Source organism: Solea senegalensis, linkage group LG2 (assembly GCF_019176455.1).
Source record: "Solea senegalensis isolate Sse05_10M linkage group LG2, IFAPA_SoseM_1, whole genome shotgun sequence".
Taxonomy (NCBI): Eukaryota; Metazoa; Chordata; class Actinopteri; order Pleuronectiformes; family Soleidae; genus Solea; species Solea senegalensis.
Window position 1 is genome coordinate 14,489,908 of NC_058022.1, and position 15,030 is coordinate 14,504,937.

At 40.9% G+C, this 15,030-nt stretch overlaps 1 protein-coding gene across 1 annotated transcript; it reads left to right on the forward strand.

The window, feature by feature from the left end:
- Positions 1–3,336: 3,336 nt before the first annotated feature.
- On the forward strand, positions 3,337–9,086 carry LOC122786603. Its single transcript, XM_044053021.1, has 3 exons — positions 3,337–3,822; positions 8,092–8,379; positions 8,583–9,086. The coding sequence occupies exons 1-3, from the start codon at positions 3,774–3,776 to the stop codon at positions 8,915–8,917; spliced, it is 672 nt and encodes a 223-aa protein (XP_043908956.1). The 5' UTR covers positions 3,337–3,773; the 3' UTR covers positions 8,918–9,086.
- Positions 9,087–15,030: the final 5,944 nt, after the last annotated feature.

The following is a 15,030-nucleotide window of genomic DNA, read 5'->3' on the forward strand; positions in this document are numbered from 1 at the left end:
AGTAAATTATATCTAAAGGTGTCACTCACCTTTTTTTGACAGCCTCAGGCTTTTGTATATGGCGGGTCCGACCAGGTCTCCGTGAGCAGGAAGCAGGTTGTTCCTTTAAAAAAAAAAAAGCAAAGTTACATTAAAAGTTTACAATTATACAAGACAGGTACAGGGTTCGTACAGCTTTTTAAGAGTAAAATTCAAGCACTTTTCCAGCACTTTCAAAAAAAAAAAAATCAACTTTTTCAAGGAACCAGAAGCTTTAAATAAACATATACATACGTGTGTGTGTGTGTGTATATCTCTCTCTCTCTATATGTGTATATATATATATATATATATATATATATATACACATATACATATACACACACATACACATATATATATATATATATATATATATACATATATACATATATATATATATATATATACATATATATACATATATATACATATATATATATATATATACATATACATATATATATATATATATATATATATATATATATATATGCATATACATATACACATATATATATATATATATATATACATATATATATACATATATACACACACACACAATGTATATGTTTATTTAAAGCTTCTGGTTCCTTTTTCAGAATAAGCCACCCCCCCTTCCTATATATTTTTTAAGTTATTTCATTTCAAATGGTTAGAGGTTATTATGTCCAGTTTTTATGTATTGTAACTCACAAAATGGTATCTTTGCTCCAGTGTCTGTGAGGAAAGGTAGCACATACAGAGAGGTGTGGTTTATCCTTTTGGCCACAAGATGGAGTATCAACTAAAGTGAGCACCGCTCAGGAGTAAACAGGCAAACACATGTACATGGGAACAGTTTCCTCCCGGTTCCATAGCGATAGCGGCGCACCAGATAACTTTATATTATCTTTTTTTCAGCTTGACAAATACAATGTGTGGCAGGAGTGCGTGACAAAAGGCCTGACTGCCACACTCAGTGCGTGAGACTTGAGAGCCCTGCGTGAGGATGAAGTAACCCCCGAGCTAACGCTATTTAGCTAACAACATGCATTTGATGCAATGACTGAATGAGAACTAGCTGACCATCTAATCGCTAACGTTCTGAGGGTCAATTTAACATACTATTTCTTTGTATCGACAAGTCGATAACACACAACTCGGAATTTGTTGGAACTTACAAAGAGCGGCTTAGTGGTTCTGGATAATTCCTGACGCGATCGCCAGGTGAGAGGCGTGCGCACGGAAATAAAACACGGGGAGCAACACTCATACGAGACGGCGGAGAAAAAACATCACGCATCAATTTTATTTTAATTTCCAGAATACATTTTTTTTTAATCACGACACTGGTCAATATATTGTAAATTCAGCATTTTCCAGCACAGTGCTCAAATTTAAAGCACATTTCAAACCTTGAAAACACTATATTTAAAATCAATAATTTTCCAGACTTTCAAGGCCCTGTACAACCCTAAATGTATAACCCTGAATCTGTTTTTAAACATTCAACATAAAAAACAAATAAGTCTTTCCAGTGAAAAACTCAATAGTAATGACAATGAGTGGAACAGTGAGTTAAAATAGCACAGCAGCCATTTTAACTTTTTTTAGTCTTGTTTTGTCTATTTTGATAATGGATTGGTTTAAGTGTTTGAGTTTCTTTTTTTCTTTTGTTAAATGTGAATATTTGCTAATTTATTTGCTCTATTCAAGCACTCACTGAATCCAAATAATTGAATTATATAACTGAATTTAGAAACAGTGAACAACATTTAATGTGAAAATAAATCACAGGTTAATAAAAATAGAAATTAGTTGCAGCCCCATTTAAACCAATTATCTAACTGCTGTAACCAGACTAAACGGCTGCCAACTCAGATAACTGGCTGACGATGAAGCAGAGCTTGTATATTGAGGTAAGGCTAAGTTTGAGCATATAATTCAGCAAACAGATTCACCATTAAGATAACTTGACAAATGTTACTCACCATTCTGGAAGGGACACCAATCTGGACCAGGTCGAACACGCCATCCTGGAGCGTCTTGCTGCGTTTTTATACAGGAGCGATGCACGCGGCCACCTTTTCGGCGTCTGACGTCACACCGCGGTAGTTTTATTTTTATATTTTCTCTTCTTTTTTTAAAGTTCCCTCCTTTTTTGAGGTTTTATAGCTGTTGGTGCATTACCGTCACAAGTTCCCTTCTCCCGGAACAGTTTCATTAGCTAAGCAGCGACACTTTTTTCGCGTCTTTTTTTTTGGTTCCACGGCTCGTGCAGCTTCTCTTCAAAGTAAAATCACGGAACTGTTGGCTGGACGAAGATTAAATAAGAAGAGGAGGAGGAGGAGGAAGCAATCAGCGGTCATCAGCTGATTGAAAAACACCTGCGTGAAGATGAGCAGGTGTGTAGTGTGTCACCAGTCTCCGCTTTATGCGCCTTCTTCTTCTTTTCTGAGGTTTTATTGCGGTTGGCAAACAACGATTTGGTGCATTACCGCCACCATCTGGTATGGAGTGTGGATCGAAACGTTGATCCAACTGAACTATTACTTAAAAGTAAAAATAATAAAATAAATAATACATTGTAAATGAAAACAAAATCAAGAAAAAAAATCAAGAAGCCTATAGAAATAAAAAAAGTTTAAAACATTAAAAAAAAATCAAGCAGACAAGAATGTTTCTGCATACTACAAAACACAAAAAACAACAACCTATAGACACACACATACTATATCAACTACCTCCCAATCAACTTGGTAGTTTTAAGAAACTGAAGTAATATCTTGTAACACTCGGTTCTTCCGCAATACATCTACCAACTCCAATTCCTCCTCAATGTCTCTCAACTCTCAATCATTACTTCTCTCTCCGTTTGGTATTTTTGACATTGAAATAAATCTATATTATTAGGTACTGTTGCTGCATTTGCCGCCTTGTCTGCTATTTTGTTCCCTTTAACCCCAATGTGTGCTGGTATCCATAAACATATTACTGTGAGTCCCATCATCTGAATTCTATATAATGTTTGTTGTATTTCTATTATGAGGTCTTGTCTGCTTTCAGAATGGCTGGACTGTTGGCTTGCGATCAGTGTTGGGTAGTAACGCGTTATGTAACGACTTTATTCAGTAACTAATAATGTAAGGTGAATACACTAACTCCGTGTCCGTTACCAAACGCTGCATTACTCTGTTACTTTTGGTAAGGTTTTACAACGGCTCACAGTTCTCATAACATTTTAGCGATCAATAAAGTTTAATTGAATTGAGAAAAAAAGCACTTGTCCCCCTCTAGCGTCCTACACGTAATCAAACACGCGCCATGAAGAGGACTGGACAGGTCAGGGCATGATGGCGAGCGAGAGGGGAAGATAAGTTTCACATTATTTTCATCTGGAGAGCAGAGGGAAAAACAACATTTGGGTATTTGGGACATTTACACACTCCGTTTCCGGCTGTTATTGTGTTGAAGTGTGAAGACCTTTTAAAACACGCTTTATTGTGAAGTTCTACATTCCAAGACACCGGAAACTGCGGTGTCGCAACTGGGTGAAAATAACTTTCACTCTGGAATTCTTGTGAAGTGTGTGCAAACGCACCTGTCGCTTCACGTTCGCAGGTACTGCGGGGAGTTTTGTTTTAAAAGTTTTAAGGTTTTACCTTCTCGACTCTACATTTCGGGAATGACAACACCTTACATCGACCAGAAAAGTGACCGTATAAGTTACATGGCGGCCGCATACCTGTGAGTTACATGCTGTCGTGAAAATGGTTCGTCGCTTCTTCCTGGCCTGGTGTGTCCTTACGTCCTGCGTAGGTGAGTTGTTTGCCATTGTAGTGATTTATTTTCCCACTTGGACATGAAAACGGGAAGAGAGACAACAGACAGTAAATGATTTACCTATATATTTATCCTAAGAGTATGAACAAGTTCGATTGTGTAAGAACAGGCAATAACAGGTCTATGGCTCAGAAGAGTTGGCTTTATCCTTTTATATATAATTTCTGATTTATCTAAAGACACACCTTGAGATTGTTCTTTCATTGAACTTTCAATCTGCATATTTAAGCTCGTAGTATTTGTGTCAAGTTTAACATACTGTTCGTACAAATGTTCATGCAAGTATATAATGACATAATTACATTTTCATAGATTTAGAATAAGCCATTTTGTAAATAAGGGCCTTGCTATATGGAGACTACCATCTTTTGTCGCCATGATATTAACAGCCCGAATGCAGAGTGCATGTTTCATGCTTTGATGCGGAAACTTTTTACCATATTTGGCATGCTACGGCTACCATAGCTACCTAAAAAAACTGTGGGAAGGGCGGGGTGAGCAGGTGAGTCTTCAGTTTGTTATTATCTGCGGTCTTTCCTTTGAATGTCACTAATTCTCACACAATGGGCAGCTCAACTGGCAAATTCAAATTGACACTGCCTTCCAAAGGGTAGCAGCAAAAAGTAATTAGAGATAAACAAAATGTAGGGCGAGTAAATAAGGTAACATAACTACTATATATGCAACATAAGCAATATAAGGTGACAGTTTGTCCTGTTTTTTAATGGAATATCCTCTAAAACTTGAGTCTGTAGCTGAACCTGCTCATGAACTGCCTCAGTTCAGCACAGAGGGGATGAGAATAGAATAGAATATACTTTATTAATCCCTTGCGGGAAATTCTTTCGTCACAGCGCTCCAGTGTACAAAGGTAACGAATGTTATAGCAGCAGTTTTTTACAAAGTTAAAAACTATGAAAATAAGTACAAATAGACCTAAGAATAAAATTACACAGTTAAAGAATACAAATAAAATAAGAATACATTTACAAGTTAAAAATTTCAAGAATATACCTCAAAACTTGCACCTCCCCCTCCCCCCATATTAACAATATAAGCAGAGGAAATATAAGCCTATTTATCATACAGAAGGGTTGTCTTGTCCATAATGGCTATTCAGCTTCAATCTCATCCTCTGTCACTGTCTGCACACTGTTGAGCTCCATCCCCACCACAGAGCTCACTTGTCTTACCAGCTTTTTCAGTTTATTGGCATCTAAACTCCCTGTGCCACCCTTTTTTAATATGCAGATAATGAAATGTCACTTTTATCCTAAAAATCATAAATCATGTACAGATCCTGCAAGTATCATGCTTTACTCTCTCTGTTGTAGCTTATTTTTTATTTATATTCTGACCCAGAGGCTGTTCTCTGTCGTGCTTTTTCGCTCTAGTTTTGTACTGTTAGATTGACTTGTATTTAATTGTATTACATTATAACCTTATATCCACATGGTCTTCTTTGTGGGGTGGGAAGTGGTCAGTTGAAATGTGTTACCTGAGCCCTGTGTGATAGATGGTGTGAAATGGAGGGCAGATTGCAACTCCTGTCTTTGTGTAAGAGTGGTTTCTTGTGCTGGATGTGAATGTGCATCTTTCTCTGCAGTCTCCTGAGCAGTTATTTAGACTGCATTCACAATGCTGTTTCCCCATAATGTCTGGTTTATTGATAGCTGATGTTGTTGCCCTCAAGCCCACAAGGTTATTCATAATAAAAAAAGTAGGTCCTTTCAGAAAACCAAGAAAGAGTTTTCCATAGAACCTTTTTGACATTGGAATCTAGCATGTTCTGTAGAGTAAATGCATCGATATATGTGATATTAATGTTATTGCTGACAAGCATAATGATGGCTCAAGAACAAGTTTCTGAGAAGAAGGTACACATGGTCCCTGTGTTGTCAGTCCATGGTGTCTTGCTTATGGAAGAAGTTAGCCATTTGCTAAGGCCGTTTACATGTGAATTGTCATCTTTTAATTAGTTGAAGCTAAAGTGCCAATCACAGCAATCCCTATTATTGCTGCTGAACCAAAAAAAAACACACTGACAAGGCTGCCAGTCTAGTCTGACTCTGTTTAGCAAGAACATGCGTAATGCTAGATGCATCAATGATGTCTAAAAAGTTGACTAATTTGATTAATCAACAAATCATTTCAGTTTTTAATTCATTATCTCTGTGATGCCAAGCACAAGTTAATGAATATCTGCTCAACAGTGGAGGACACTGATGTGAGAAACACCATTTTAGTGGTTATATATAGGCTAAGATACTTGAACACGTTGCCTATTTTTATGCCACTTTATACACCCACTTGTCGGTCATATGATTGAGGTTCCATAACGTGGTCATGCAATGATCACAAGGTTGAAGGCCAAAATCCTTGATATATATTTTTTCTTATTATTACATTCTAAACAACAAAAGAAAATAAATTTTCTTATATCACAGTTAAGAGTTTTACAACCAATACTAACTGTATCGAAACTGGTTAGTGAATTTGAATGAGCACCTGACTCATGACTCATGAAGACTGAACATTATAAACGTGACTCAGATTAACTGTTTACCTCCATTTATATTTTATGCAACCACAAAAAGGTATAAAAAAAGGCTTATAATGAGTTGTATGGGAGAGTGCACAATCAGGAAGGAGAAAATGACTAGGATGTGCAGCAGGTTAGAGTGATTAAGTATGTGATTAAGGACATTGATGGAAATGTTCTAACAAGTGAACAGAGTGTGAAGGAGTACTATGAGGAGCTGAGGAATAAGTTCAATTAGAGAGAGAGAGGAGGACAGATGGCGGAGATAGTGTCCCAGGAGTGGAAAGGCAGTTGGTTGCGATGCCGTGTGGAGGTATGTAGATGTCTAGGAAAGATAGCAGTGGACTTTTTGACCACATTGTTTCACACACTCTTTGAGAGTGAGAGAATCCTTTCGTAATGGAGACGAAGTATAGTGGTACTGGTTTTCAAACACAAAGGTGATGTGCAGAACTGTAGTAAATTACAGACGCATAAAGTTGCTCATTGTGTTCCTGTTGGGTTTCTTTGTAATAGTTGTTTACCATGTAAAGTTCCCTGAGATACTCTGTGTTATGAATTGGCGCTATACAAACAAAATTTAATTGAATCTGCCATACTATAAAGAGTAAGAAGCTTGGTGAAGGAAAGAAGTTCATGCTAAAAAAAGAATGCCACAGATGCGATTTTTTTGCTTTGAGTGTTGATGAGTTGTGTGTCTGTGTCTTTGTGGAGTTAGAGAAAGCTTATGATTGTGTGCCAAGAGGAACTGATATTTTATGATGAAGTTAGGAGTGGCAGTGGACTATGTGAGAGTGGTGAAGGACATGAGGGTGAGGTTACATCAGGGATCAGCTCTGATAAGATAAGATAGTCCTTTCCTTAAGTGGGGACAGTTACATTGTTACCGTAGCAAAGACAGTAAAGACAAAAATAATAAACATGCATTACCAAAAATGTGCAATATATAAAGATATTAACACTAAGATTATATTAAAATAAAAAATAAACAAAGGTTGAACATGGGAATTTTCACTTCCTTAGTTCTCCTAAGGAGTTCTCCTGCACTCCAAAAGACCTTAGTCTCCTTAACAGGTAGAGTCTGTTCTGACCCTTCCTGTAAAGTGCAGCAGCATGATCAGACCAGTCCAGTTTATTGTTAATGTGAACACCTAGGTATGTGTAAGATGTTACCATCTCAATGTCCATTTCCTGGATGTTCACAGCGTCTTGTTTGTATTTGTGATGGACATGTTGTGTTTACGGATGATATTGTAATCTTTAGTGAGAGTAGATGACAGGGGGAGAGAGAATGGAGAGCTGGAGGTATACACTGCAGAGAAGAGGAATGAAGGTTAGTAGGAGCAAGACAGAGTGACAAATGACGGTGTGGTGTAAGCGAAAGTGGATGAGTTTAAAAACCCGGGGTCAACCATCCAAAGCAATTGACAGTGTAAAAGAGGTGAAGAAGAGAGTGTAGGTAGGGTAGAGTGAGTGACAAGGGCGATGTGTGACAGAAGAATAGCAACAGAAGTGATAAGGAAGAGACGCTGTGCCCGGAAGGAAGAAGCCTAATGAAGAAGAGGGTTTTCTATAACTATTCTGTTATGCATAATATGTGTAGTAAATTATAATAACTAAAAATCACAGAGGTCTTGTGTTAATGCACTTTTCCTCATATCATCCTGCATGTATCCACACTTTCCTATTCTCTGTGTCTATAGTTTCTGGACAGCCTACATATGTCCTCCAAGGGCAGACCTTCCAACTGCGACCAGAGATCCCTGGACAACCCGATGAAATTCTGTGGAAACACAATGGCAACAAAGTGGTGGAATTTAATGGCAAGGAAGAGGACGTGTACGGCAAATATCAACGCAGAGTCATTCTCGACTGGGTCACTGCAGAACTAGATATCACAGACGTCACATCTGAAGATAGTGGAGAATATGAATTGGAAGCGTACAGGGAAAAGCACCTGTATCATTTTCGCTCTGAATTACAGGTCATAGGTAGGTTTTTCACTAACATATACACAGTATACAGTTTGATGAGTTCCTGCATTCTGTAGCTAAATAATTTCAATAATGATATATAGTATAAAAGTCCTTGTGGACATTTTAACTGCAGCACCAGTATGTGTTACTTTTGAGACAATACTTCATCTTGTTGAATGTTATGTATGTGATTGTAATTTAATTATACATTCATATAGACAGGGTTGCCAAGCCTACCATTTCCTGTAACATGAGTAATGGCAGCTCTAATACACATGGGACCCAGGCAACGCTGACATGCTCCGCAGAACCCACACACCCTCGGTCCGTACTGAAGTATGAGTGGCAATCACGTGGAAATGTGCTGCCGGGCCCAAAGTTAACAATAAATTTGGAGGATGAAGATGCTGATCAAATACATACTTGCGTGGTGAGCAACCCTCTGACAAATGAAAAGGCTACATTCACATCAAAGAGCTGCTACTCTGGTAAGTTTTCACTCAAGTGTTTGTCATTTCACGATGATTCATTTCAGAAATTGATTTGTTTATAGAATTTAGTCACCAAATGTTTTGAGTTTCATTAAAAACACAACACTGAATTTGAAGCAGAGTTTTTTGATCTCTCAAGCGTTGCAGACTTAATTTATTTTCAATGTTGACAGAAAATCAAACACACACATTATATGTACACATGTCTGTAAACAATAATAGTGATGATAATGGAATAAATGTATGAGCTGTGTGCAAACACAAGGTGCAATAACATGACGGACTACAAGATCATGTTCAAAAACATACACTGATGTTTCACTGTAAAAGTACCACATGTGTAACGGATGTACTGTAATGTAATACAGAATTGCTATAATTGTGACTTTTGTGTTTTGGTGTTTTTGAAGATTCACCTAGGGGAGGGAGGGTCTGCTAGGGAGATAAGGAGAAAAAGGAATGGAGGAAAAGGGGAGAGGAAGAATGAGAGAGCAGATAATAAAAGATTAACGTCACGCCTCTTAGAGTGGTGGAATTTCAAAACCCTCCAGATCGAATTATTTATCCCTGTCTATAAAGGAAGAGGAAGAGAGAAAGAGAGGAAGATCAGGATGGGGGGTAGAAAGTAGTATAACAAACGTGGGGAGCACTGAGTGAGGAGAGGGGAAGAGAGTAGAATAGAAGAATGGCACGAAGACCTCTCTCGCTCTCTTTGATGATGGTGCTGACAGCAAAACAAATGCTAAGTGTGTATGTGCGCGTGTTTGTGTGCTGGTTTGCAGACAGAAGAGAGGGAGAGGCGGAGAGAAAGAGACAGACACGGGCAGAGAGAAAGTGCAGGCAGATGTCTGCATTCACTCTGTGGGAGGCTCAAGGCTGTTTGCTGAGGACAGAGAGAAAAGAGAGGGAAGGGGGAAAGAAAGAAAGAAAGAAGGGAAGGGAAGGGAAGGACCAAAGGTAAACCTGTTTGCCTTTGATTCTTCATAATTTACAGTGAGATGAGGAGCACAGAAAACAACCACCTACGCAGCACAGCACCACACCACACATCCTGACATGATGGAGTTCCCTCCACACACACACACACACACACACACATTCCTCTTTAGACACTACATTGACTGCCATTCATTAGGACAGCCTACACAAAGCCTCATCCCTGACCTTAACCTAACCAACAATTCAAATCTTAGTCCCAGATCCTCAGAAATGAGGTTCTGCCTCATTACGACCAGATTTTGGTCTCACGTCTTTGACCAGTGACATTGGCATTCCTCTGTATGGGCAGAGTAACCGCTGCTTGACTTCAGCTCTCCTCTATTTTTTTTTAGCCTGCTTCCTCTTCCTCTTTATCCTTTATTTTATTCTATTCAAGTTTCCCACCACCACAATCCAGAATACCAGCAGACAGTGTCGCTCAGATACACATTGAATAAACACTTGCACACACGCAGGCGCAAAGTCCTTCCTCATTAGCCCTGATTCCCCCTGAGTGACATCTTTAACAAAAGGATGCAGCCTCTGCCGCCATGGCAACAGCCTCCTCCATCTCTATGCGGTGCTTCAGAGTGTTTACATGATGGGATCTCGCACTCTTCTTCGCTCTCTATCTCTCTCTCTCTTTCCATCACTCTATCAGCTTCCTGCTCTCCACTCCCTATTTTATTTTCCTCCCTTTTCCTTGTTTCTCTCTCTATTTATCTCTCTCTCGTCACTGTCTCCGTTTTGCTTTTCTCCACCTCCACTTGCCTGCTGCTTTGCTGATTGCGTTATGTGTTGGTGTTATGGAAACCAAGTTCCCCCCCCCCATCAAACCCTTAAGAGCCTTCAGTAAAGACCACATGCTTGCTGATCACAAAAATTATAGTTCTATGTGAACGAGAGGAGCAATGAGATGAGTGTGTGTGTGTGTGTATGAGGGAGACTTATATCTAGGCCATGGGAGTCCATGGCAGCCAGTGTGTCTGGTGTCACAGCAAATCAACTGTCAGCTGTACACCACCTGCCCGCCCACACACATACTCACACACACACACACACACACACACAGATTCTGAGGACAGTGAGACTAAGAATAGATCACCCACAGAGTGTTGCCGCTTCTCCCTCCACCTCCTCTTCCCTCTCTTTGCTCTCCTCCTGCCACCGTCAGCGAGCGTTTTGCAAGTGGCCTCCAACAAGATACGAATCTTTCCACCCTCTCCCCCTGGAGCTCAGCACAGCCCTTCTCTCCCACAGTGAAATGGTCACCTGCACTCCATCCCCCGTGCCCCCTGTAGGAATACAGTAGCTGCTTAGGTCTTCTATTTCAAAAATCTAAAGCAAAACAGACAGACGTCATGAACAGCCCTCCAGTCTGTTTTCCTCTTCTTTTATTGACAGAGTAGGAGGCAGGGAATAGGGATGCCAAGTGGTGAAAACACAGGAGAGACGCTTCTGAAGCAGGATTCGATCTAAAGCCAGCGGGGGTGCATGTGGTTTTAGAGGCCTCAACCACGAACCATCTCCTGAGAGGGTTTTCAGGAACCCGTGTGCACATCGACGTGTGTAACCTGGAGATATTAGACAAGATGGAGCACAACTGTCACCACTTTGTTTGTGTCTCTGCACAAGGAGTGGTTAGGCAGCATCTGTAGCATCTAAATCCAAACAACACACAACAATATGTGTGTGGGCACGTATATAGCGTGTGTGTGTGTGTGTGTGTGTGTGTGCAGTGTGTGCTGCTCTCAGTCTGGTCCCTCTGTTTCCCTGCTGTCTGTGGCCTCCTCTTCCCCATGAATACTAATGTGTCTCAAACCCCAGAGATCAACCCTCCTCCCTTTCCCTTCACTCCCCTCCCTCCCTCCCTCCTCTGTCATCCTCTCTCCCTCTCTCCATCCCTGCCTTGCTTCACTACAGTTTTCATTCATTTCTCCACCCCGTTTACCTTTCAACTTTCCCTCTCTTTCATGTGCCCTTTACACCCTCTCCTAATGCCCTCCCTTGCTTCCTCTTTCCTTGCCTAATTTCTTCATCCTCTCTTCCCTCCTCCGTTAACCTGTTCTCCCCTTCATTTTACTTCTTCTTTTCATCATCATCTCTCTCTCTCTGCCTTACTACCTTATTTTCTTCCATTTCCGTTTGCCTTCCCTCGTCTTCTTTTAGCCCATGTTTGCAGCCCTTCTTCTTTTAATCATCACCTATTTGCTGAACATTCAGCCTCTCCATTCCTCCTTACGCCCCTTCTCTCGTTTCTTATTCTCACTCATTTATGTTCCTCTTCTTTCATATTCCTGTTCCTTTGCTCTTCTTTCTGTTACTTTCCTCTGCCCATCCTCTCCTCTCCATACCTTTCCCCCCTCCTCCTCTCCTCTTTACAGTACACCACCTCAGGAGAACATGTAAATGAGGTCAGCACAGTTGAGCGCATCAGAAACATCACTCAGGTGTCGGCGTACTTGTGCACGACCACATTCGTGCACCAAATAAACGTGTAAACCCGTGACTTTTTGTGTTCATGCTCTCTATGGGGCGCATGTGTGTCATGCATCCTGGTCCTAATAAAGAATGTCCTCTCTTTAGCTGTGTAGCAGTGAGCCAACTGCTCCAATTACATAAACAACTTCAGCCCAATACATTTTGACATTCTGAAAATTATTTACGGCCCAATTAATTTTAAAACTGCATCCCATATCTTTCTTCCTTTCACGGGTGAAGAGAAAAAAAGAGAGTTTAGTTCCTTGTGTAACGTAGAAGCTTCTGCCCTTCTGTCACTACTGAGATGAGAAGTTTACTGCCACAAATGCACACACGTACACACACACACACACACTCCAAGGATGAGGGATGAAATAAAACCCTGTGACTGCAGCATGTGTGTGTGTATGAGAGAGTAAGGGAAATAGATGGCAGAGTAAGTGAAAGGGAAGAAAATGGAAGGAGGTAAAGGGGAGCATTGTTGTTTAGAGTGGAGTACAGTTAGTTGTTTAAGTTTTGAGGGAAAAGGAGTAAACGGTGAGCTCATCATTAATAACGGCTACATGTTTGTGCTGAAGGATTTCTGCTTCATGTCACAAAACCAGCTGAACTGTGTGTGTGTGTGTGTGTGTGTGTGTGTCTTTCCGTGTTGTTCTGTGTTTTTGTTCAGCGGCGGCAGTAATGAAGCCAAAGAAGAGGAATCCTGCAGGAATCCATTTCAGTCTGCATTCCTCCTGATGTAGAGCTGAGAGCAGTCAGAGACTGAAAGCAACAGGCTACTGGAGACTGACCCTGCTGCACACATGCACGCACACACACACACACACACGAACGCTGACTTGTTTCCCTGTCTCTGTAACCTCAAAGCTTAGTAACAACTTTTAGAACCCCCTCTCTCTCTCACACACACAGACATATTAACATACACACATTCTTAAGACAATAACAGCCCCTACTGGGGAGGAAACACATAACATGACCACACTGTGGACACACATAGGACCACTGCACGCACAAGCCAGCCCACAGATATGGCACACACACACACACACACGAATAGCATACAGATTGTTAGTAAACAGATTAAATTGGAGATGCTATTCACACTGGCATGCATACTGAGTCACACACAGACACATATTAAGATGCACATGTGAGCATCTGTGTGTGCGCACGCGCGTGCACGTACGCGTACACACAGATCCTCACAGACACACTGCAGGACCACTTGGGTCCACAGTAGGTTTCATCATCTTCTTTTCCCTTTTTTGCTTTCTTTCTCTCGAGAGCCAGGAGGGGAGGAGGAGGAGGAGGAGTGAGGGGGGTGTCTCATTCCCACTCTTTTGTTGCTGCTGGGGAGAGAGAGAGAGAAAGAGAGAGAGAGCACATATCCATACAGAACGCTCTCTCCAGCCCCATTCACACCCACACACTGCTCCCTCCCTCCCTCCCTCTGTCTCACACACACACACACACACACAAAGATACAACATCAAAGCGCCGACACCGACGAAGGATTACTTCAACCACACACTAGCCTCTGAATCCTCTTGTGGATGGAACCCCCTCTCTCCTGGCCACACTTGGTACAACCCAAGCATTCCTGCCAAGTAGCTTTCACACATGGAGGGGAAGCTTGTCTCAAGCAATTGCTGACAAGCTACAAACAAGACAGCCTCCCATACCCCCTCTCTGTCTCTCTCTCCCCTTTTTTCCTCTGCCCCCCTTCACTTCAGCTTTGCTTTACTCGCACCCATCCTCGCTTCTTCCCTTTTCTACGCTCGTTTCTTCACACTCCTCTCCCCCCTTCCCTTCCCTCCCCTCTCTCTTTGAGAATGTGGGGGCCCCACTAGCATAAATTGTCAGCTGTTCCTGGGCGTACTCTCCATGGCTCCCTAAACTCACATAAGCCCACATATGCGGTCGCTGGTGGGACAAGGGTAACCCAAGTAAGCCCCCGCTGCTTGTGGGTCTGAAAAAGTACACCGAGGCCCCCAGATAATGCTGCAGTGTGAGGGCACGGAGAGTTTCGACTCTATAATAAGCTGCAAACGATACTGAGGCTAATGGTACTGCGAGGTTGACATGGACATGTTTTCTTTTTGGCCTTCATTAAGGGAAACAACAACATCCTATTATTAGTCTGTCTTCGTTAAGCACAAGCAGTGTTTTACATGTAATTGTCACCACTTCCCTGTCATCAAGGGCAGTTAATACAGTTAACGTCTCTCACAAATGGTGGTCACTTGGGAGTTTAAACCAATAACAATATAAACATCTGCCTTTTAATAAAAACATTTAGTATTTAATGTTTTAATGCACTGGAAGAAGTCTTAAAAAGGTTCTTCACTCTGAGACTCTCCATATGACGAGTGTCTCGAGGTTTCCAGAGGTAAGGTTCGATGTGGCTGGAACCATTTTGCCTTTTAGTCTTATTGTTACTCAACAGCCATTGTTAGCTTGCGTGTGCTGCCATCTAGTGTTGAGTTCAGGTACTGTTGCGTTAGTAACATGGGAGTATTCTTTTCCAGCTGCTCCACAGAAAAGTGAATATAATTATAAACACAAGGTTTCAAACTGAACACCGTTATTGCTGTTTTATGTGCACATGTGTGTAGTTGAACTTTAAAGTTGTGAATTGTGAACAAAAGTAAATAAGGAGGAAGTTATGAACATTTTCTTCTCATCACTTAATTTTAGGCAAAATGTTCCTTAC